The sequence below is a fragment of the Micromys minutus genome, assembly GCF_963924665.1.
Source record: "Micromys minutus genome assembly, chromosome: 2".
Classification (NCBI taxonomy): domain Eukaryota; kingdom Metazoa; phylum Chordata; class Mammalia; order Rodentia; family Muridae; genus Micromys; species Micromys minutus.
The window spans coordinates 19352202-19377896 of record NC_137971.1 but is presented as its reverse complement, the minus strand read 5'-3'; the positions used below and the strand labels follow the sequence as shown (position 1 = coordinate 19377896).

Sequence of the window (25695 nt, the reverse complement as noted above, 5' to 3'; positions counted from 1 at the left end):
ACTGGGCTCCAGACAGCCAACAGAGGACTGTACCCAGGATCACAATTTCTCAACTTTTTAACTCATGTGTGTGTGTGTGTGTGTGTGTGTGTGTGTGTGTGTGTGTGTTACGAAAGATCCTGATATATCAAATGATTCAGAGACTTTAATCCTAGCAGAAGCATGCTGAGCTCTGTGAGTTCAAGGTTAGCCTGGTCTATGTAATGAGTTCCAGGACAGCCAGGGTTACATAGAGAGAACAAAAGAGAACCCATATGTTCACAATGATGTTTTAATTACTATGCCACCTTTAAGAGGCAAAAGGAAGGTCTACTTTTATATCTGCACACACACACATATGAATCATACACACACACACACACACACACACACACACACCCTGTTGCAAAGAGATAAAATTAATTAAGACTCAGTGGTTTCCTAGGTTAAGCAGTGAAGAAAGTTATCCCACTGATTCCTTTTTATATCTTAAGGACTTCTGCCTGTGTTAAACAATAACTTAATGTTATGATGCTATCTATGTTGGCATATTATCTCCCAAATAATAATAATTTTATGGCTCCAGTGCCATCGTAGGAAATACGGAACTTCCAAATTGAGGGTTTACAAAGTTATCAATGAGTAAAGGTCAAGAGGATTGGGACTGAGAATGCCTGAGAACCATGCCAAACTCGAAAGGACAGAGGGACAATCTGTGGGTGACAACAGCTGATGGAACTGTGAAAGAGAAGAGGATGGAAGGTTGAAAACGGAGAAACCTGAACAAGATGCTAACGTTAGACAATGTGAAGAAAAGAATGTATGAACTTTGGCATTGTGCAGTTTTTCCTCTTAAAAAATAGTGCAATGTCATTGTCTTCCCAGTGCCAAGCAGCAAGCCAGGGGCTTGCAGATCATAGCAGAGTGCCCACCACTAGGCTAGGTGCTCCCCACTAAGCTGGGTGCTCCCCACTAAGCTGGGTGCTCACTGCTAGGCTGGGTGCTTACCATTAAGCTGGGTGCTTACCACTCAGCTAGGTACTCACTACTAAGCTGAGTGCTCACTGCTAAGCTAGAACACCAGCTCCAAAATAAAAATCTTTGTAAGGGGAGGAATAAATAGGCAGAGAGGTGACTCCAGCAGCCAAAGCAAGCATGGCACATGGAGAGAACCCTCTGCGGCTCCCCGCTCCATCCCCTTTTCCCATCAACATAAGCACCGTCCGATGACAAGCAGAGCAGGCATGTGCGGGTAGAATAACGGAGGCCGGACTAAATGAAATCACATTTGTTTTACTTTATGGTCTTTACATTCGTGCCTTCACTGATCCTTAAGAGTCAGACATTGGAAGCTGAGAAACAAGGCTTTGCCAAATGCTGGGCCTCCTTAGGCCTCCCTGACCATTGAGTAGGAGCAGCTGAGGACTTAGGTATCAGATCACAATGCATATGTTTCTTCCATTCCTTCCCTCTTTTGCTTGTATTAACATCATACCAGGAACCCAACACCAACTAGTCTTTTAAGGTCTACGACACACGACACTAGTTCTCAACCTGTGGGTCTCGACCCCCTTGGGGCGCTTGCGTAGTAGATATCTCGCCTATCCGATATTTACACTGTGATTTGCAAACATAGCAAAGTTACACTTATAACGCAGCAACAAAATAGTTTTATGGTTGAGAAACTATATAACCGGGTGCAACGTTAGAAAGGTTGAGAACCGCTGCTCTATTCAAACTCATTCGCATCCACAAGATGACTTTGCTCGGCACAGGTCAGCATCACAGAGGCAGGAAAGTGTAACTGAACTCGGTCATCATGGTTCTAGGAAATGAGAACCACAGCAGGCAGAGGCAGGAACTACCCTGGGGAAAGGCTGTACCCACAAAAGCACACTTCTTATCACACCCCCCTGAGGTGCAGCTTCCAGGGTCCCCACAACCTACACGCCAGAGTCCTCGCCCCGCAGAGACTCAGAACACGTGTCCTGCGCTGGTATTCACAGCTGTGTACAGCTCCGCCCACATCCAGATATGTGACCAATCACAGGTCATTCTCATTCTAGGTAATGTTGCCTAGAAACACGGTTGACATTTGGCTCTTATCAGGTTACCAGGGTAACAAAGCTAGGAAGTCAAACAAAGGTCAAATTCTCATGCAGAAAGGGAAAAGTGTTTCTATTAACTTTGCCCATGGTTATCCTGGGTCCACTCCTTTCAATTCATTCGGCTTCTCTTTTCCTGTCTGTAAAAAACTGCTGATGGTGACTACACAGCTCAGTGGGTGTGTCATGTCACCTGAGACGCCTTCCAAGAGCGTGGTGCCTATGAGAATGAAGGGCTAGATGACCGCTTTCCATAATTTTTGTTATAAAATCCTGTACCCAGCAAAGAAAAATCTAAAATAGAAGACTATATACACATTAAAATTTTCCAAGGGTTTGGGATGCAGCCCGCTAGCAGACAACTTGCCTAATGTGCATTAAACTGGCTTTTAAAAAAATTTCCAGTACCACAAAAAATATTATTTTCATGGCATTAAGGATTGAACTTAGGAAAGAAATTGACACTATAGTTTATATATCTTTATGGGGTATACAGTGATCACTTTTTAAGACTTATTTTTACTCTCTTGTTGTGAGCCTTGGACTCTAACAGCTGAGCCATCTCTCCTATTGTATTTGTTAAGGTTTATTTTTAAGTTTATTTTATTATTGCTGTTATTGTTGTTATTATTGGCATGCATATGTGCATGTGTGCATGGCACGTGTGTGTGTGTGTGTGTGTGTGTGTGTGTGTGTGAGTGTGTGTGTGTGTGTGTGTGTGTGATGTGTGGAGTAGAAGAGGGCATCAGATGTCCTGGAGCTGGAGTTACAGGTAGCTATGAGCTGTCTGACATTGATACTGAGAATAGAATTCAGAACCTCTGAAAGAGCAACAAGGGCTTTTAGCAGTTGAACCATCTTGCCTCTTATTTGGTGGTTGTTGTTTTAGGTTCCATGTAGCCTGGGCTGACCTTGGACTTACTACATAGCAGAGAGCCTCAAATGTCTGCTCCTCTGGCCCCCATCTCCCATGGGCGGGAATTGCATCACTCTTGGCTCACACGATGATAATTTGGTATACGTTTATGGTGAAAATCGGGTTAATTAACAATTCCATCCCTTCAAACAGTTGTCATGCCTTTGCCTGAGGATCTCTGAGTTTCTACTTGTCTATAAGATATATAATAAACGTTTATGGACTGTAGGCATCTTACTGACCACAGCTCATTCTCCTTTTATTGTTTGTTTATGTCATTCAGTACAGTGTCCTTCGTTCCCAACCATGGGGACACAAATGGCAGGAGTCCTTTCTGTGGGTGACCACTCCACTGTGTGCATGTGCCCCCTTTTCTTTATCTGCTCATGCAGTAATGGGTACCTCAGTCTATTCTAGACCTTGGTAACAGTCAACAGAAACACAGTACACATGAGAACATAGGCATCTCCCCCACAATATGATTTCATTTCCATTGGCAGTCTCTACTGAGAAGAGGGGCTGCTGGGTCATGTCTATTTTGAGAAATTTCCACACTAGTTTCCATAATGGCTATCCTAACGGTGCCTGAGAGTTCCCTTTGTCTGAATCACGGCCAATGTTTTTTGTTGATTTTTAAAGATTTCTATCACAGCCACTCTAACTAGACTGAAATGCTACCTCATTGTGGTTTCGATTTGCATTTCCCCGGTGAGTCATGTTGAACATTTTCATATATTTGCTGGCAATTTGCATATTTCTAAAAAGAAAAGTGTAAAGTCTGTATTACTAATTTCTGATCAGTTTTGGCATTTTTTTTTCTACTGAGTTATCTGAATTGTTCATATGTTTTGAACACCACTTTTTGTTTTAATACTGGGGCTCCCCATGTCTGTGCTGGAGCTCGCTCTGCAGACTAGGTTAGCCTTGAACTCACAGATATCCACCTGCCTCTGTCTCCCAAATGATGAGATTAGAGGTATGCAACGCTACACTTAGATCTAATGTTTTCAAAGATTTTATTTTTGTTTCTGTGTATGTTTGTCTTGGGAAGTGCACAAGAAGCCATTGGATTCCCCCAGATCTGGAATCACAGAAGGTTTTGAGTCACCTGTGGGTGTCGACAACCAAACTGAGGTCCTCTGAAGGAGCTGCGTTCTTACCCACTGAGCACGTCCCCAGCCCCCTGGACACTAAACTTCTACCAGATGAACATTCACCCCCATGCTGTGTATTTCTCTTTAATCTTATTTTTCTATAGAAATGTCTCAATTTGATATAAGCCCCTTTGTCTATTCTTGCCCCTTGCCTCTTTTTATTGAAATGCTGGGACTTGAACCTAGGGTCTCACACATGGTGGGCAAGCATTCTACCACTGAGCCATTTCCTACCCCATGTTTGTCTGTTTTTTTAAAGAGTAAGTTTGTTTTCATGCATGTCTTCTACCTTCAAAATTAGTTTGAGAATGTGTTTGAATTCTCATCCACAATCTCAAACATCTCATTTTAAATTTCCTTGTGGAGACGCACAGTTTTCTTATAGTTAAGTATACTTAAAGCATGAGTAAGGTGGAAATAAAACACTCGATCCTTACAATAGGACCATGTGTGGAAATCTGACTTGCCGAGCATATTCTTTGTTAAGGTCCAGAACACTCAAAAACCCTGCTTCTCTCTTATTAGTGGGCTGGGTAGTTCCCGCTAGGTGGTGCTCTACAGCCTATGCTGCCCCATCCGTGGGTCTACCAGCACTAGTGGGTGGAGGCTGTCCTTAGGAACAAAGCCTAAAGTCAGAGGATATGAGGAATGACTAGACAAAATGAAGCAAGGGTTTAGGGGTGAGATGAAGGAAGTGTGCAGCCCCAGGACAAGGCAGTAAAGAGCAGGAGTCAGCCAAATACTCTGCATTTAGGAGAAAAAGCTAAGTTGGAGAAAGGCAGCAGCTGAAAAACCCAGTGAGCAACGGAGGCTCGGAAGAATGTCTACTGGGCCTCAAGACAGAGGCATTGTGAATGACCTCTGCTATCTTAAAGATTTGTTTAAATCCTGCCTCTGACTCTTACTAGTTCTAAGTCCTTGGGCAGGTCACTTGAAATAGGTAAGCCGCAGCATGGGGACAAACCACAGGGCCTGCCTCATAGGAAGGCTATGAGAGATGCCCAAGACAGTGCTTATGAATGCATAGAAGCTGTGAGAGATACCGAGTTCCTAATTGTCATGATTATTCTGAGACAACTTAGTTCTGAGGCTACTGAGGCAAACTACCACTAACTCGACATAAATGCACTGTCCTACAGTTCTGTGCTTCAGAAGTTAGGGCGGGTCCTGCAGTCCAAAATCGAGGTTTTATCTGGGCCACATTCCTCTATGGAAGAAAGCCTTATCATAGAATTTGTTTCTTTCCCCTCCCCCCACCAAGGTTCGGGGTTGTCTATGTGCCTGAGCACGAGGCCCTCTTTCTCTGTTTTCAAAGGCAGCCATGCCAGAGAGAAAGCTTGGCTTTATCAAGCCTTTCTCACTGAGCCATCGATCTCTTCTGTCCCTGGTTCTCTCTTCTTAAGGACACCCACAGTTATACCAAACTCACACCGAGAATCCAGGCCAGTCCCCTTGCATCAAGGGCAAATGGCCAGCAATCTTAATTCTGCCTATGAGCCTGATTCCCCTCTGCATGTGTCAACAAGACATGGCCACACACTGGGGACATTACTCTGCCTCCCAGGGGACTAGGATTGTGTCACACTGAAGGAAGGCCATTGTGCTTCAGACTGGGCCACCTCGTCTCCCATGGACATTCGCTCTTGTGGTATCTATATGTAAAGTTCTGGAAAAAGATTTTCCGTCCTTTTCAATTCTAAGCAAGGAGGTTCTCCTTAGACTTAACTGAACATATAAATCTTTGAATCTGACCATGAATGGCAGATGTGTACATAGGCCTCCATGCCCTATTGTGTATTCTGTGTACTGTACTCGTGACAGATGTCATTAACCACAGCTTTCTCTATTTCCTCAAACTCTTCTCAACACAGCACCAAGGTACTCAAGAGTGGCCAGCCGACACTGGCATACGTTATTTTAAAAACATGTCTTGCCATAGCAATATTAGGCAATAAGCCTGGCAGGCAATAGGCACTACATTTGTAAAGGTGCCTACTTGTTTGGCACCCAGAACTGGTAAAGCACCCGGTCATAAATCTGAAATTCCGTTGTATCCGGGGGTCAGGTGGACAGCAGGTAGCATCGAAGTGACCAAAAATGCCAGGAGTTCTGTGGGCACAGGGATTTGTTAAAACAGACACCGGGGACTGGGTAAGGCAGCGGAACAATACATCCTTGTATTCCAGGGTATTCAAGGTCTGTCATTCAGACTCCAAGCCCCCCCCCCCACTACTTGTCAGTTAAAAATAAACTGAAATGTGTCAGAAAAGTGCAACAGCCTTTCATTTCATAAGAAGAAAGCAACACAGGTTACCGTCTCCTCCTGAACGTGCCACTGTGGGCTCATAGCAGACGCTGGGGAGTTGATCTTGAAGGACCCACTTCTGGAATGCAAGAAGCTCGGGTTCATGGTGATAAAACACCCCTGCTGCTGCTTAATTAAGGAACCAGTCAATGGCGTCACAAATTCCCAAAGAAACCTGTGAGAACCACCTCTTGGGACAGAACTTTGGTCTAGACGACTCGGCTGGAGGGGACACTCACTCCATCCAGATTACTACATGCAACATAAAGCCAGGAAAACACCAGCTCCAAAAGACTATTCCAGAAAAGCTCTCTAGCCCTAAAAGCCAGCAAGACCCCTCTTCTACCCTCCAGGAAGTATCTTCTGTGGCCAAACAAGGAGCCTTGGTGTAGGAAGCACATGGTAGAACCCGAAGACAACCTGGAGCCTTGCTGGTTCCATCCGTGTCCTAGTAAGATAGGTGACTGATGACATCAACGTACAAGCCCAGCTTTTCACATGCGGATGGAGAAGTGATGGGAAGGAGAGAGGAGGGAAAGACGATGAACAGACACACGGGAGAGAACTGCAATCTAAAATCAGGGTAGGAGAGTGGTGTCTGTCATTGCAATGAGGAAAACAGGGCAAAAATTGTCCAGGTGAAAAGGTGGGACAAGTCCAGCCTGTGACTTTACACATGGCGGGCAAAGCAGCCCTGTCATGCAGAAGCAGATCTATAGAATGTGGGGCCCATGGAACATTGAGTCTGGAAGGCAGGGATCATGACAATTTATCCATTGGTTGTTTATCAACTGGTGCCATGTCCCTTACATGCAAGATAGATTTGATAAGGATTTGTTGAATGTGTAGGTTAAAAAAAAAAAAAAAAAAAAAAAAAAAAAAAAAGCTTACAAAGAATAAGCATGTGTCGTGGTGGAGTTTGGGTTTGTGAAGGAGTCTAGGCATTGTTCAGGCGGAGAAAAAAGACAGGCAATTTGGGCAGAAAAATGAGCACAATGTATGTGAAATAAAAGGCAGCCTGGAGCAGCCAGGGAGTTATGACCCCCTGGGGTCCTGCACTTGGCAGTACCTAATCGATAACTCACGACACCTGTCAAAAACAAAAGAGTACTACACTAGAATGTGGACAAGCTAATCTGCACTGAACTTCCACAAAGTCTGGGATTACATCTTATTTCCCAGTAACCGGATTGGCTGAGCACCTCCAATGTACACTACTGGGCTGGGTGCCGGGGAATGACACGAAGCTGTAAGTCATTCTTCTTATTAAACCCAGGGGCCCATAATCAGAGAGTCTTATTAACAACAGCCCACGGCGATCTATGTGCAGTGCCTAAAGAGGAACATGGTTGGTAGGCTGTGGGGGTCCAAAGGGGATCAAGGCTGGCTGTTGGTGGCAAAAAATATTATCTCATTAACTTTACAACATCTAATCCAGTGTTTTCACAAAACAGAAGGAGGTCAGGAAGTGCACAGCATCCTGATCTGACCCCTAGATGGTACATATCTGACCTGGTACCCAGAACCAATGTCTCTTGTAGTAGTTCCAGGCTCTACTCGACGGAATCTTCTCAAACAGGTTACCAAGGGGATGTCTGAAGGCCTGGATACAGGTCTATCACGGCGCCCAGATCAGACGGAACCTGGCTCTTAGTGGGGACTGTAAAAATCAGAGAACTCAGGTGGAAGAAACCACGAAGTAGAGATGCTCCGTCACAAGACCACGGTTCCCACTAGGGAGTTGATGAGGAAAGCCGGTAAGATGACCAAGGCCAAGGCAGTGTGCAAGGTCATATGCAAACCTCCACTGGTGCAGATCCTTTTGAAAGGTCAGGAGTCAAAAGAAAAGTTTGATTGTAGACAACAGAAAGCTGCTCTGGGATTGCGGTGGCTCCTGTGAGTCTGTATTTCCTAGCCTTGCTCAGTTCTCTCAGGGAGAAATGTGGGCCTCTAAGACATGTAAATAAGCAAAGCTATAACCCACCCGTGGGTTACCCTGGAAACAGGCTGGACAAGGGCTTCCAGGCACGAGCTCCCCAGGTTTCCAGAGCAGAGGCATTGGGCAAAGCTGACTAAGGGATGTGAGACCCACAATCCACCCTCAAAGGCAAGGACACAACTACTGAGCGAGCACGTTAGGGAGCAATGGAGACAGATAACGAGAACGGGTGCCTTGATTTTATCCAGCAATCGCATTGTTTTATCCTTAACAAAGACAGTTCTTAACACAACGAGGTGTGGACGCCCGATGGTTTAACACTCCAAGTTAGAAGAAGCAACAGAAGGCCTGGTGGCAGAGACACACAGTCACCGCCTGGTGGCAGCATATCTAAGCTAAAGACTGAGTGTGCGAGAGGGTGTGCAGCAGTGTTGGTGGAGGTGGGAGCTGTTGTTCAGGGAAGTGAGGGAGTGGAACAGAGCCACAATCCCCAGTGGGACCTCCCCTGTGACCTTCTTATGCCGTGGATACTCGGGGTTCCCTTTGGTAAAGAAGTCCTCATTTTCCCCAAACCTAAACAATAAAGGCGTAAATTTGTCCCAACAACAGTTATGGGCTGATAGGAAAGCCTTGCACTCTAAAGTAGTGGTCCTGTGGGCCAATGCTCTGCGTATGTGGTGAGTGACTTTCCCTAGGACACTGATTTACAGTCTCTAAGAGTCGCCATTAGGGATGACAGTAAAGGGGCACATCTCTAAGCCTGACTATTCAGACATGCAGAAGCAGCTCCTGCGGCATGCCCACCCCCAAGGGTAGCAAATGCAACCCCAGAAGGACAGGCCAGAGGGTCCCTTTTACCCTACTGTGGGAGCAAACAGACTTTCCTCTGGGACCTAGGGATGCCACTAACCCTCGGACCCTGCAGTATTCTCTCTGTAGAGGTTGATTTGGTTTGGTTCTGTGGCTGTTGGGTTTGACCCCCACACAGAGAAAAGTAGCTGGTCCACATCTGGGGAAGGCAAATGCATGAGAAATCACCTTTAGTGCTGCCACAGAGATGGGTCCGCTCGCCCTCTGTCCTGTTTCTTCCCAGAACCAAGCTGCCATCTCACCGGGGCAGTCACTGTAGTGAAATGAGTGTTCCTTCCGGGGCCCAAATTGCTGTATCCTCTGAACCAGCAGGAAAGAAATCATCCCCTGGGTTCAACCCAACCATCACAGACACAGAAACAAACCAGATCATGTCACAGTCAGACTTCAGAGATTATACGATCTGGCAAATTAAAACTATCATCAGTTCAATTTCCTCCCAAACAGTACCTGTGTCCTACAACCTACAGCCTGCCTCTTTCCTGGTAGCCATCTTGGATCTGTGACGTCCTGTCCTGACCCTCCTGACCCTGAGGGACTTTACAAGTTGCCATCCAGCCACAAAGAGGCTTGTCCCATAGCATCCCTTGAAGCACTGGAGAGAATGCATGCCTTAGTATTCCCTTAATGAGTCCAGCAATATGGTGGGGAAATTTCAACTTTGGAGCATCTGGAGGAGAGGAAGTAGCATCATGAAGACTGTCATCAAGAACAGAATGCATTGCTCAACAGCCCCCCAGCTAGGGAATGAGCCATAAAGCAGGTCCACTTTCAGGATCCCTAAAGGGTCCTGGCAGTTGTGTGAATGAGTTTTGCTGAAGTGGATAACGACAGATCTTGGTCCCCTGTGACTCCAACACCCAGAGGGAGAATCAAGTAGCTGCAACAGAAATGTGCCTGGAAACACTTGCTAGCTATGAAGGTAGGTGTGGCGGAAAGAGGTGTCAGCACCCGGGTTTCTTTGTTTAGGGAACTTGTTTAAGAGTAGAGCCAAGGTTTGCCTGTAATCCAGGCTGATCTTGATCCTCCTGCCTCAGCCTGAGTGTCAGAATTATAGGCATGAGTAGCCATGGGCTGTTTTGGCAGCTAGCTCCTGTATCTGCACACAGGGGAAACAGCCTTAGAGTCCAAAAGGCTTGTTGGAGGCGACCGGAACTACATCTCATGTTAGAGACGTATTTGGCCTGGGTTAAAAGGTATAAAATTTGTGCTCTATAGGTTGTTAGCTATGGCATTTGGGGAAGTTAACCTCTGTTGAACGGTAGGTAGCAAAAGCATCCATGGGGTTGCCATGAGGATTCGGTAAGAAGAATGACATGGTGTGGATCATACTCCGTCCCTCACAGCTCTGACAGGTGCCAGGCTCATTTGTGAAGAACTTCCAAGTGTGCTTCTTCCTCTCCCACAATGGTGCTAACAAGGGACTCTCAGTCAACCTGCACCTCCTACGCTATAACCTCCTTGTGGCGCTGGCCTTTCCATGCGTAGGAAAACCCTTCTTTTGTAGGTGCTAAAAGGGTGGCAGTACTCAGCTTAGCCATCCTAGAAATCCTCCATCCATAAAACTGATGGGTTGGTGGATATTTATCTTGTCTTTCTTGAATCTTGAAGTGGGCTCGGAGAGAAAGAGTGTTAAGTCCTGGGCATCATGTCAGAATATTTAGCACTTCATAGTACACGACAGGAACACGACAGTAAGCCCCCGATGAAGTGGGGTGGGTGGGGCTGTGTCCATCTGCTTCCTAGTAGCCTGTGCACTGCCATCCAATCTCATTTAGACCAACTTCTCTGCAGGGTGGGACCCTGCCCCCCGAAGGGTGCTCTGAAGATCTGTCAGGGTGTTTTGGATTGGCACTACTGTGGAGGAACATGGACGCCAATGAACCCTCAGTTGTCAAGCTGAGGAGATGGCTCAGCTGGTAAAGCACCTACTGTGAAAGCATGAGTCTAGATCCCTAGAGACCTCATAGAAGCTGGGTGTAGAGGGAGGCAGAGACAGACAGATGCCCAAAGCCTGCTGGTCAGACAGTCTACCAGTCAGTGAGCCCACTGAATTCAAAGTGAGACCCTTCAAAAGATGATGACCTCTGACCTCCACAGGCACACACACACACACACACACACACACACACACACACACACAGTGAGAGGAAGGGCTAGATTTATCTTTTAATACATTTTGTACATTGAGTGAATTTTCCAAGAATTCAAAACTGTGTGAGTTTTCAAAGAGAGGTTTCATCATTTAAGAACCTGTAGTGTTGCCAAGGCCAACACTGTTCTAGGTAGTTGAGTCACCAAGGCAACAGACACGTGTCCATCAACATGTGGGGATATGATGTTGGTGGTGACTCTGAGTATAGTTACCTGTACTATTTCACAGGTTATCCCATGCAGACATGCCTATTCACATGTCTTCCCATACAGACATGCCTGAGCATGCCTTTTCCACTTATTTTTCTTATACAGTTCAATTGAGGCAGTGTAAGGAAGCCAGAGGGTTCCATGTGTCAGTAGGTTTTAGCATGCATAAATGTCAGATAGTAAAGCATTGAAAAACGCTTGTTATAAAAAGGGCCCACCAAGACTGAGAGGGCTTCTTGACCACAGGCCATGCTGTTAAGACTAGTGGCTTCCAGGCAAGCCTCAGAAGAAGTTGGAAAAAGGTCTCTGCTTCTTATGACCCATGACGGCAGCCCTGGTAGTGTCGCAACACAGGCTCTTCACTGGGCACTTGCAGAGATAAGCGGAGCCTTTGGGGGCCTTTCTGGGCCTTTCCCTCTTTGGGCGAGAATGAAGAAAGACATTTCTCAGCAACAGGGAGAAAGCAGAACCAGGCTGAGATACTTACAGAGGTCTTCTGTGGCTGCCGGGGCGAAGGCAGCCATGGACTCATAGAGCTCGTCGTCACAGCCAGGGTTGAGGGAGCACTTCATCAGCAGGTCTGTGGACAGGTGGGCCATGGATTCATACACATCGTCAGCCTCCTCGCCGTGCATCAGCTCCTCTTTAATGTGACTCTTCAGCATGTCCACGGTCTCCTGCAAGAGAGGACAGGCCCATTGCACACTGAGGAACTTGGTTAACTGGGGCAGACTCAGGCCCCGAGCGGGCTTGAAGCGGGTAAAGGAGGTGGTCAGGGATCAGGGTTCCCCGCAGGGTAGAGAGCTCCAACCTTTATCTTCCTCTAATGCTAATCACAGAGTTAAGCAGTTATATCCTGGTTAAAGGTTCAGGGATCAGGGAACATAAATAAATGAGTACCTAGTAAGAATCAGGCTCAGCACCAGGGCACAAACTGGCACCCACCTCCTTCGGAAGCCCTGCTTCTCCCACATTTACAGGTGAAAGACAAAAACTTGGAAAAGCTAGTCCTCCCCGCAGGGTTCACAGTCTCCATTCTGGTCCTTTTAACAGCCCAGTGGGCACTCAAGAAGAAACCAACGACACAGAGGGCCACACAGATGCACAGCACACGCTAAGATGTGCCTGCACTTGTGCCACCAGACATCCCGAGGGATGTCCTCACCTCTGCACCTTCTGGAAGGTTTATCCAAGTGCCTGCAGATTTCCAGGGTTCTCTCCCCCAAGTTTCAACATTCTAGATGTCCCCAAAGACAGGGACCTTATGTGATGGGCCCTTGACATCAGAAAGGCTTACCTTGTCTCTATGCCATCAGATAGTACGAGGCTGGGGGCTGACTGCCCTACAACCCGTGAACAGCTTTTCCTGGCCAGACAGTGTGTATCACAGTCCCTTACCTCCGCCCCAAACCACAGACAACTCCCTTCTCCTCATCAACACCCGGCAGAGGCCACCTTTGATTGACACTATGTTAGTTTCCTGGTGAGGTCTGAATGAATCCAGTAACAGTTTCTTCGTGTTTGGGATTCCAGGTTTAGCATTTGGCAAATAAATAAATAAACAAACCATGACACTACCTATAGGCCACTGGTTCTCAACCTTCCCGATGCTGCGACCCCTAACAAAGCTGCTCATGTTGTGGCCCCCACCCATAAACTGATTTTCATTGCTACTTCATAACTGTAATTGTACTACTGTTATGATTCATAATGTAAGTATCTGTATTGTCCAATGGCCTTAGGTGACCTCTGTGAAAGGGTTGTTTGACCCCCCAGGTTGAGAACCGGTGTCATATGCCATGAGCAACATAGCTAAAGTGTTGGTGGAAGGTGACTTAGCTAGAAGTTAAGAAGATATCAGAAGTGTTAAAAGATTAAAGCTTAAGGCACACTTTAACTTCCAATGCTACACAGAGCAGAACAAGCGCCAACTATAGCAGCGAACTGGGTTCACATCCCATCACCACCTTTGCCAGTGTGAAGCCCTCAGCACAATCACCTTGGCTTTCTCAGTCCCTGTCCTTGATTATAAGATGGAGGTCTTGGGCCCTTCAACCTCAAAGGAGTGTGGTGAAGATTAAATAGGACAGGGCATTTGCTAACCAGCTGAGCTCAGGAGCTTACTCACTAGTCCGAGCACAGAGTGACCTCACTGAAATCACCTAACACGAAAACGACGTGCTGTGTTTAGCGCATTTGTGATTTCAAAGGAAAGCCAAGTAAAAGTTCCTGAATGTGTGAGTGCCTTGGTTCCCATTTATGCCAGTGAGGACTAAACAAGGGTTTAAAACTATTCTGAGTGTTTGAAATACCTACATGTCCCCCACAGCATGGGACCCCTCTCTCTCCTTAGCATCACTGCCTTATGGGTTATATATCACAGAGCAAAGTTAAGCTTCTGAAGAAGTGTCAGGCTCGCCTTTGTCTGGAGGTATCAAGAAAGACCATTTTAGTCTGGCTACTTAGACTGGAGGTCACAGCCAGATGAGCTAGACTCGGGCGCCCTTTGTGAGTTTAAAAAGGAGGAATACCCAAGGGGAGTGGGGTCCAGAACAGCTTCCTCCAAAACAATAGACAGAATCCTGGACATATGATAAGACAGAGAAGGACTCAGACACCAGTGAGCAAGAACGACCTGCCAAGAAAGCTGGGGGCATCGCCCTGCCTCAAGTTCAGATCCAAGCAGAGGCTCAGAAAGAGACAAAAATCCATCAGGGAGTGAGATCTCAAAGGTAATCACCTTGATACCTCCTCTGAGTAGTACCTTATTCTGGCCTTAGCTAATTAAAGACCCAACTCTGATACAGTTTGCCTAGGCCCAAAGGAAGGCAAGGCAGCTAGGGACACACTACCAAGGGGCCCTGGAGGTAGTGGAGACAGTACCTCAGCTTTGAGCAGACACACTCTGTTCAAGTTCCTGTCAGTACTTTGGAAATGGCCTCATTGCTTTGCATATGTTAGTTCCTTTTGGGCTAAAAACAACTCTGTGAACAGACCTCTTAAGATTTCTTTTTTCCTTTTGCATATTAAGAAATGGGAGAAGGAGACTAGAAAGATTACTCCGTGGTTAAGAGCATTTGTTTCTCTTGCAAAGGACTGAGGTTCTATTCTGAGTATAGGGCATCTCACAACAATCAGTAACTCCAGTTCTAGGGTATCTGGTGTCTTCTTTTGAAACAAACAAATTAAATTAAAGGGGAGGGGATTTGTGACTTGCCCAAAGTCACATGGCTACCGAGTAGGTATAGAAACTTGAACTTAGGCCCACAAAAACTGCCCACTTCCAGAGAGACACATGAGGGTATGTTAGAGACCCATTTTGCCTTTGATGGAAAGGTGGTCCTGGGATCACTCAGCACGTGCCCCATCACAGGACTTCTCTTGCCTTCAGCTTACCACATACTCATCGATGAACTGGCGCAGGTCCCTGAAGCCGTGTTTTTCAGCTATGGTATTGGGATAGTGACCATGCTTGTTGGCCACACTGTACGCCTGAAGAGCCCCTGGACAGGTGAGCAGCAAGGCGGTGAGGTTCTTCAGTCCATACTTGGCAGCAAAATGCAACAGGGTGGGCAGCTCCTCATCCCTCTGATCTAAAAGGGCATCAAGGAGAATTTAATTGAAGGGCAAAAAGGCAGGCTTAGCTGCTGAGCCTTAGCATGCACACAGTAGGCACTTCAATCATTGCTTTCAAGGAGACTGACACAACTTATGGCTTCCTTTGGGTAACCTCTAAAGATCATTCACCCCCATGATGGAGGAAATGTTATTTTGATTAGTAGATCTAGTAGTTAGTAGTGAAACTTCTGCTGTTCACCAGGACATGATCCTTGGGATGAAAGGTATGAAGTGTCCCCAGGGCCTCATACTGTCAGGCTATGAGACACTGTCTCCTGAGCCTCTGGTTTAAGAACAAGAAAATAGAAACATTTACAACCCGGAGGCAAGAGCATTCCACAGGAGGAACCGAGGAGAGGCAGCAGGGAAGCCTTGGAGAAGGCATGGCAGGTTATTCTCTTCCTGTGGTTCCTACTCAGCAGGCAGACAGAACTCAGTCAGAAGGTAATCAGAAGCTTGAGCACCACTTGTAGTGCCACCATGTTGGGAAGGAACAGGTACCCTGTGCAGCATTCCAGGCAATATCCCCAGACATCTGGTGTGACTCTCCTGGTTCCTATCACTGCCGCAGTGTGTGTACGAAGGGCCTGCTCTTCACTCAGGTTACAAATTTTCATTCAAGTTACAAGTTACTTGCTCAAAGCCTACAAGGATCCAGCACTTGGAGACCGCACCCCACGCCCACGGAGCTGAAAGCCTAGTGAAAAAGTCAGACATGGCAGGCAAACTGCAGGACTTGAAGGTCCAAGGTTCTAGGGGAGCCCCCAGCCTGTGGTGGCACAGACTCCTGGAGGATTGGAGAAGGTAGGGACAGAGGAATGGAAGGACACAAATTCCAGAAGTATTTACTCTCTGGGAACAGAAAACCACTAAGAGGGGTGCAGAGAAGCACCCTTGGGAGAGTTGTTGTTGGGCAAAAAGGTTTGAACGCCACCCAGAAGGTAAATGAGAGCTGCGCAGGTCTTTTAAAGAATGGGGTCGAGCTCAGCTGTGTACCACGGGATGACATTCCAGGCACAGAAGCCCTATCGGATTAGAATGAAGCAAAGTCCTACCTCCTAGGGATGCTCTAGCTATCATGATACAGCATAAAGCATTTCTTACATGCAGGTGATGCTGCTAATGTGAACGAACTTACGGGGTGGGCTGCCAGTCATATAAAAGTATGACACACACACACACACACACACACACACACACACACACGCAACTATGTACAGTACGTCATACTTAATGATGGTGCACAGTTACGTCACTGGCTACTTACTTCCTATACTTTTATCACTATTTTAGACTATATTGCTACTTACTGAAACAGCGCTGTATAAGAGCCTGCTATGCCGTGGTAGCAGCACCTCGAACATACTGCTTGGTTTACTCCTGTCTTTTGGTTCACCTTGGTGCCGGCAGACAAAGCTATGCCCTCCCCACATCACACAGCCTGGTTGTGTGGCAGGCCACCCCGTCTACAACTGACATGACCTTTGACATACTTGTCATCATGTCGTCTTCTTCCAGTTGGCTGATGCCAAACAGATGCAGCCCACTTGCTGGGATGTTGTTCTTCAGCGACTCCGTGAGCAGTTTATCCAGAGTCTCTGTGTTGTAGGGCACGATCTTAAAGGCCTGTGTACAACAGTGAAGACGGTCAGATTTCAACCCCAGCTAGCTCCAGCCAGTCGAGGTTGAAGCCGAATAGCCCCCCAAGCGGAATTCCCAGGTCCAGAAAGCTTGGGTCTCCTCCTACCAGCCTTACCTGACACATAAACTCCACAGGATTTGCAGCACTGGACAGTAAGTTCCCAATTTCCTCCATGTCAGTGTAATAGCTGATGGTGGTTTCGCAGACCATCAGGTCCCCAGAGTAGACCTTCAGAGAAACATTCCCCGACGAGAGGTCTAAACAGAGCAAGAGGCACTGGTCAAAGCCAGGAAGTGCAAGCATCCTGCAGAAAGGAGTCAGCGCAGACGTGCTACATTGCCACATTTGCATGCTCAAGCAGCTCACTGGGGCTAGAAGGAAGTGTGAAGAGGTAAGCTGGGAGGAGACAAACAGACCAGCATGGATGACCATCCACAGAATAGGTCCTTGGAACCCTGCCCATTGCATGTTGAAGGATTTTCATCTGTTTTGCAGAATTTTTCAGTATGTGTGTGTGTGTGTGTGTGTGTGTGTGTATGTGTGCGTTCATGCATATGCATGGACACACAAGTTTGAACATGTGTGTGTGCAGATGCCTATGTAAGAAAGAGGCAAAGATTCTCCTGGAGACTGAGTTATAGGCAGTTGTGAAGAGTCCCGTGTGACACTTGGAACTGAACTCAGTTTTTCTGAAAAAGCAAGATGTATTCTTAACCACTCAGCCAGCTCCCCAGCCTCTTTCACTGAACTCCACAGGCCTTGACAAACCAAAAGTAAATAAATAAAAATTAAAACAGGGCACAAGGTGCTTTGTATGAAGACCAAGAGTCACCAAGGGCTTCGACCCCCGTGGTTGGAGGCTAACACTTTATTCCTACCACCGTGGGCCAGGGGAATCAGCTGACTTGCTCTGTGGCAATCTGTACTACGTGTTCTTCCTGGGGTGGGAGTCTATACCACCGGAAGAGGTTCTGAGGGGGGAAGAAAAACATTAAAAATACACCAACCACAAAGATTCGATTCACCAGAGAGGAAATGTGACAACTGTGAACGTGGAAAATGACAAGGTCACACTGGTAACCCGGGGCAACTAGAAGGATGCGCTTGCTCCTTAAAACATCAACTTAACGAGGCCACACTGGTAATCCGGGGCATGCAACTAGAAGGACATACTGCTTTTAAAACTTCAACTTAGCCAGGCTGAGTGGCCTCATGTATGGCTGGAGAGCCCAAGGACCGCAGCATTTCAGAAGGCAGCTGAGCAGTTCATTCTGTGTCACCACAGGGCCACTCACCTGGTGCTTTCACCGAGACTGTGTACTCATTCTCCAGCGTGCCTTCCACCCGGACGGAGGGAGAATCCTCAGGAGAAAACTCTACCTCTGTTGACACCTTCTCGTCCAGCTGACATCTCACAATGACGTACACAGTGGTTTCTGTCTGGAGTGGGAGACAAGTTCTGGTCTCTCTCCCTTTTGTATCCCTTAGGGTGCTGGGTCAAAGGGTGTCTCAGCATCTCAAGCTCTAGCCTGCTCTCTGAGAGAGGATGGTCCTAACCAGGGGATCTTAATAGACCAGTGCTGGGCAGAGAACCACAGGCTACCAACCCAGTGAATGAACTTACAGAAACAGACTAAACATTTATAAACCTTTACGGTAATTAGATGGAAACTTTGTTTATTCATTACTCTCATAATATTTTAAACCTAGTGATTACAGATGTTTATTTCATTTTTATAACATCTTAAAATTGTGCTCTCGCTCACCCCCCCCCATATATATTTTTAAATAATCTTATTATATAATGGGGGAAACATATGCTATCAAGTAAAAGCCCCAGCACCAGAAATGGATTATATCATTTTGAGTCATTGGCCAAAGTGGTCCCACAGACACCCCCTCCAAATGACAAACTATTGCCAATGTTATCGGTTACCTTCCACAACCTGACACTAAGACCCTGTTACTGAAGACAACATACACTCAAGTCATCAAACATGGAGAGATCAAGCTGGTGTACCTCTGGAAGCTACACTCCTATTGACTAGCAGCCACGGTGATAGAAGGTGCCCCACTCACTATTGGAGGAGAAACATAATCACCAGTCAATCTCACCCAATTGCTGCGCTCTACAACAGTAACCAGCCTACAAGACATACTGGTGTGGTAGTGGCATAAATGTACTAAGTGTAACCAACCACTTTAAAAAAATGGATTTTGAAGCCCACGCCATGAGACAGAATTCATACCCAACATTGTTAACAAAGCCAAGAACTGAAGATTACGTAAATCGTCGGCTGTAGAGTAAAACTCACAACTATTATTCTGCTAAATGAACATACCAATAAAATGACTCCTACTGACATACTGCTATACCTAAAGATCAGTACATTGTTCAACCTTCATTAGAGAAGCTTCCTCTTATAGTAGATGGTGATTAACACAGAGACCCACAACTGGACAGCAAGCAGAGGATGAGCAAAGCCTTGCTATCTTTACCACACCTCTCCCCTCAGAGTTTGGGGTCTGTACAGAAGAAGCAGCCGAATGATTCTAAGAGCCAGGGTGGGACCCTCCAAGGACACAGTGTTTTCTAGACACAACAGGGTTGATGACATATGTACTCACAGAGCCTATGACAGTAGTCACAGACCTGGGCAGGTTCAAGCCAGACACCCCACCACAGAGAAGCACAAGTCAGCACCAAGTCCCACAAATCATCAAGACGTTATCTGCAACTGATACCTTCTGGGAGGGGAAAAAAGAGTTTGTCCAGCACAATGTGACTAGGTAGGTACATCAGTCACACACCAGGGTTGACCTCACACCCAGTAGCTGGCCAATAAAAGATTGACTCTATGTTTCGTTTTGTTTTTTTAATGTGCTTGTTTTTTTGGCCTGGTTCAATGGGATTTTTTTTTCCTTTCCTTTCTTCTTCTTTTTGAGGAAGAAGAAGAACATGAAGTTTGGAGGAAGAATCTGGGAGAAGCTGGGGGAAGGGAAAGAATATGAACAAAATATATTGTATGTGATGTTTCAAAAATTTTAATCAGAAAAAAATTGTTTTTACAAAAAGCTCTACAGCATCAGATAATCGAATATTTAGTCTTTGAGACAATGTCTCACTGGGTAGCCCTGGCTCCCTTGAACTTGCTGACTCGGCTGCCTCTGCCTCCCAAATACTGGAATCAGTGGCCTGTACTCCCATGCTGGGCGGACTTTTATTTCTGGAATCCTTCTCTGGAATATGAGAAGCTCTGTCCTAGGCAAGCTTTGCTGTGGCAGGCATTGCCAAGTCACAAACAGCATTGCTACCGCTGGAGCAGGTCAGACAGGCAAATTACTGCCACTGAATCAAAGTCTGCACTTTTGGAAGCAGGCTCTCATGAAGCCCAGGCTAGTCTTAAGCTTGCTATGTATTCATGACCTGATCGCCCTTATCCCCCTCCCAGGATGACAGGCATGTGCCACGATGCCCAGTTTTATGTGGTGTTGGGGATCAAACCCAGGGTTTCATGCATGTTAAGCAAGTGCTTTACCACCTCAGCCCCAGCCCCAGCCCCAGGGTCTACATTTTAGTGAGATGCCCAGGTGACTAAAAGACCCCCACACTGAGCCTGCCAAAGTATCACTAATATGAAACTCCATAATCCAAAACACTCTGACCTGATACTACAAGTGGAAAGTTCTTTACTTTGCATTTATGCCAAAGACCAAATGTAAGGGAAGTAACATGTTCTATAAAACTACTGTCAGGCTGTGTATGACGTGTATTAAAATATAAGCACACTTGGTTTTGAAACATATCCTGTTAGGCATACAGAAATAATCCAATATATCCATAACCCTCAAAATTCAAAACCTGAGACACTTCAGGTCCTTAGCATTTTAGGTAAGGGACACTTAACTTGTCTCTTCTTTTACCAAAGTTGGCAATGGTCCCGTTTTAGACAAACAGGTAGGGCTGGGCCCTCCCAAAAACCAGAAAGTCAAGGAGAGATTTCTGGCCAGAGCTAGTCCTCCTTCATTTCATTCTAGGTTATTGTTGTCATAACAACCCTTTACAAGGAGCTGCAGAGGAGCATGCCAGGTGTGGACTTTGTGACAGGAGAGGACTGTGGCCCAGGCTGCTGAAGGCAGGCAGAGAGTGGGATGAAGCATGCATGGGCACCAAACACCTTTCCCACTGCATCTGGCAGTCTGACCACACACCCATGGGAAGACATGGCACTGGGAGAGCGATCCTGAAATGTCCTCATAGGCCCAGCCGTGACTGCAAAGAGTACAACAGGCTGCGTTTAATAATAAAAAAAATAACCAGGGAGTAGCCAGGTGTGGTGGTAGTTACTGGTGACTCCAGCTGTGGGGAGGATGAGAAAGGAGGTTCATGAGTTCAAGGCCAACCTGGGCTATGTAGAAAAACTATCTCAAAACCTTAAAAATAAAAATAAACAGTGACGATCAGAGAATGGTGAGAATGGTGAGGACCAGGCTACAAGACACATGTCCCATGCCAAAAAAAAAAAAAAAAAAAAAAAAAAAAAAAAGCAGAGAGCCCAAGCCTACTATCACAGATTCTGACTCAAAAGACACCAAGAAACGCCAACCATTATGCCTAAGTTTTAAAACACTCTGGAGTCCAGACCAATCATATCTGAGAGTTAAATCCAGCCTGAAATATAGCTAGCAATTCCTATGCAGGGAGCTTGTGGCCTCAACTTCAGAGGAGAAAGTCAGACGCCCCTCCCCCACTTCTCATGTCCATTCTCATGCCCCGGGGGTTCTGAGAAGCCACAGTGGCAAGCTTAGGGAAGAGCATGTATCCATGAAGAAAGCATTCTGGTACTCTAGCTTATCCAAAATGCCTCACATTTTAGGGAAGGAAAGACTATCAATCATGAAGTCTTTACACACAGCTCCTTGTGACTATATGACCACTCTAAAATTCTAGCCACATACAGCTTAGGTATTTAGGTGTCTTTTCAGCAAGCCATATTGGCCAGCAAGTTTTTTCTATCAAACTTTAAAGTCTTCCTTGAAGCCAGAGTAGTGACCACCAGTTAATGAAGCAGGCTTCCAGAATGTGCCACCTCCTCTTCCTAGGGCTGGGCCTGGGGAAGATGTCCATGTCTGCTGGTGTCCTGTCTGCCCTACATTACACATTCATGAGTTCTTACATGGATAGCACATAAACTCCTAGGTTCAATTCTCTGACTTAAAGGAGCTACTCATGTCCAAGGTCGTGACGATGGGAGTCCCAAGGGAAGGTGCTGGTTATAGGAAGATGCATCACGATGTCCTCACACCCTTACTGAAACACAGGCATCTAATAGAAAAGTCAATGCTCTGACAGGGATGGACCAGGTCCCCAGGATGCCTACCCCACAACGAATGCGGTTTGGCTGTACCACCATCAGGTTCCCAGGCGATATCTCCGGAGGCAGGTTTGTCTGCTTTGAGAAAGGAAGGGCTCTCTCGTCCTCGGGCTCCGTGTCGGTTACTGAGTCACAGCCAGAATCTATGGGACACAGGACAGGACTGAATGGGAGCGGAAAAAAGAAGAAGTAGTAGACATGCTTCCCCCACCCCCAAAGTCCCACACGTCACCATACAGGAAGCAGCTACGAGTGTCACACAAATCCAACCTGAAGGGACTGACTCACTAAAGTCTCAAAGTAGGACCCAGTGGGGGAAAGTGTCACTCTGTAGGCCACTGAGTGACAGAAAAAGGGGCAATGTTGGAAAAGTTTGAGGCAGGCAAGTCTAAGCTCAACTAACAGGCTTCCGGGAGCTCCACCTCAGTAAAGGGTGACAAGGAAAATGGAGTTGGGAAGGAATTTTGTCTACATCACAGTAACTGTGCAGAGAGCCACAGGAACTGGGGTCACATCTACCCAATGTCTCTCTGTCAGCAGCGGTAAGAGGCAATCACTTTCAACAAGCCTAAAGCCAGAACTCTGGTTCCAGACTAGTACTATGGCCACACATGAGCTAGAAAAGTCAGGATGGAGACTGGATGGGTTTTTACCTGCTAACTTGCCACGACCTAGAAGCACCTGAGAAGTTAGCTTTGGCTAGAATTATCCAGGTCAGGTTGGTCTATGGACAGATCTGACCGGGGCTATCTTGATTGCTAATCGATATAGGAAGATCCAACCCACAGTATCTCACTATCTGCTAAGCAAAGGGTCCTGATTTATAAAGAAGAGGAGAAAGCCAGATGAGAGGAAGCAGGAGGAGTGAGTTGATTTGTTTCTCTACTCTTGACTGAGGCTGGGATGCTATGCAATGCGATGTGACAGACTACTTGAGTTCCTACCTTGGCTTCCCCTTCAATGGTAGTAACTAGAAATCGTAAGTCAGATAATCTCTTCTTCTCTAATCTGCTTTCGGTCTGGGTGTCTAATCACAGCACCAGAAATGAAACTTAACTCACAGACTCTGAGCAGGCAGGCAGAGGTGTGAAGATGAGGACTAAGAGGGTGGCGAAGATGGTGAGACAACAGTGAGAACCTATACGACCTCTTCGGGGAGGGGGGCCTCTTAATTAGCATCTGGTGATCGACAGGCCTCCTTGTGAAGTGATGCCCAAGATCATGTATACACAGATGACAAATCCATACACGAAAAGATCCACACCTCTGCTATCAGAAAATATGCCAATTAAAGCAATAAGGATATACTACGGCATATCTATTAGAATGGTCACAATCTAAAACAGAGACGACACCAAATGTCTATAACACCAGGAACCCTTTGCTAGTGGGAAAGGAACACAGCCCTTTGGAAGGCACTTTAGCAATGCTTTATAAGATTAAATATACTTTACCACTAAATCCTACAACCATACTCTTTTAGTGTTTCCCCAAAGCTGATGAAAAATGTATGTACACAGAAGAACCTGCTCACAGATGTTTACAGCAGCTTTCTCCATAGCTGCTGCCAAAAATCGGAAGCAGCAGACATCCTCTAACAGCTGAACGAATAAGCAAACAGCAGCAAAAGCAAGCGATCATGGAATACAGCAGTAGACAGCACTGGGCTCACAGGAGAAACAAAAGGGCTTAGTTTTTGTCAACTGGACACCAGCTAGGAACATCTGGGAAGAGGAAACCTTAACTGAGAAGATGCCTCCACCAAATGGGCCGTAGACATACTTGTGGGGGCATTTTCTTGATTCATGAATTGATGTGGGAACATTCAACCCACTGTGGGTGGGGCTACCCCAGAGCAACATGGTTCCAGGAGGTATAAAAAAGCAAATTGAGCAAGCCATGGAGAGAGTGCCGGTGAACTTGACAGTATGTTTCTCTCTCTCTCTCTCTCTCTCTCTCTCTCTCTCTCTCTCTCTCTCTCTCTCTGTGTGTGTGTGTGTGTGTGTGTGTGTGTGTGTGCGTGCTTAATTTTCTTGTCCCTCTTCAATGCTTGTCTCCAGGTTTTTGCTTCTTTGTGATGAACTGTAAGCTAAAATAAAGTCCTCCTCTCCAGGTTGCCTTGGTCGTGGTGTTTATTACAGTAATGGTAAGTAAGGGAGGATGCTGAGTGAAAGAAGGTGTAGACTGTGTTATTTCATCTGTATGACACTCTGAGAAAGGCAAAACTATTGGGGAGGAATACATCGTTACTAGGAGGGAGGAATAAATAGTCAAGCCACATAGATTAGTTTGTCAGGGCGGTAGGTGTATTTTGCACAACGCTAAAAGGTGCATACATACTATTATACATTTGTCCAAATACAGACTAGAAAGCACTGCGAGTGCCAAAAGTGCACTGTGGCACACAGGGCATTGTTAGGGTCTGTGCAGGCTCAGCCGTTGTAACCCAGGTCCCGTCATGGTGTTGGGTGTTGCAGTGTTGGAGGTCGACTGTCTACGGGGCCAGAGGTGTAAGAAACCTTTGTACTTTCCACTTAACTTTTGTTGGAATTCTAGAGTTACTCTTTAAAAAGTCTTTTAAAAATTAAAACAGCTAAAAAATGTAAATCACCACAAAATAAAGGAAATGTCTGGTAAGAAGGTGACTCATGAGGTAATCCTGGCAAAGTAATGGGGTACAATGAAATTTCCTAATTCATAAAGCTCCAAGATGAGATTCAGATGAACTACAAGTTGAAATGAAAAATAAAAATAAAGTGAATTTTAGAAATCAAAAGATGAAAATATGGATGGACGGATTGCCATTGATTTAGGAAAAGATTTAAGAACTGATTCTGACATTTTAGTAAACAAACAAAAAGAGACAGAAAGGAAACAAAATGTAGTATATCTGTGGAATGAGATTATTCAGCAAAGAAAAGGAGTTAGGCGTGCATACAACCCATGCCAGGGGTACATCTTGAAGACACTGTGTTAAGTGAAAGAAGTCAGACGAAAAAGGCCAAACACCTACAGCCAGGATGGAAAAACCTATGAAGGCAGAAGAAAGCGAGTTAGTCCTCAATTCATCCCGAAGAGATTGGGATGGCTGCAGAGAAGTAAACAATGACAATTTTAAGAATTTATTGAGACAGTTGTACAAATCTGTGAACGTTCCAAAGACGGTTTAACTGAACTCTTTAAATGGGGTAATATAGCATGTGAATTGTTTTTCATTACGTTGTTATCCAAAAACCCAATGGGAAGTCACAAACTGTTTATTTTCAAAGTACTAGGAACGAGGCCAATCGCCTATATTAAGAGGATGTAGAAATATCATTTAAAAATGTCCCACGCTCAGTAAAGGACACGGTAGATATGCAAACCACTTCCCCCACTTAAAAAGCACAGTGTCACTCATTCTGACCAGCCACCAGGAAATGCAAGAG

The 25695-nt window shown here is 46.0% G+C and overlaps 1 protein-coding gene across 1 annotated transcript in view; it reads right to left on the bottom strand.

Moving 5' to 3' along the window:
* Window positions 1-25695, bottom strand: part of PIK3AP1 (phosphoinositide-3-kinase adaptor protein 1) — a 107227-nt gene that overhangs the window by 35258 nt on the left and 46274 nt on the right. The window contains exons 3-8 of the mRNA XM_080911751.1: window positions 22274-22410; window positions 18188-18332; window positions 17007-17149; window positions 16744-16876; window positions 15029-15225; window positions 12120-12309 (exon numbers count right to left, since the gene is read on the bottom strand). Of these exons, the coding sequence (XP_080767877.1) occupies window positions 12120-12309; window positions 15029-15225; window positions 16744-16876; window positions 17007-17149; window positions 18188-18332; window positions 22274-22410 (945 nt within the window). The remainder of the gene's footprint in view (window positions 1-12119; window positions 12310-15028; window positions 15226-16743; window positions 16877-17006; window positions 17150-18187; window positions 18333-22273; window positions 22411-25695) is intronic.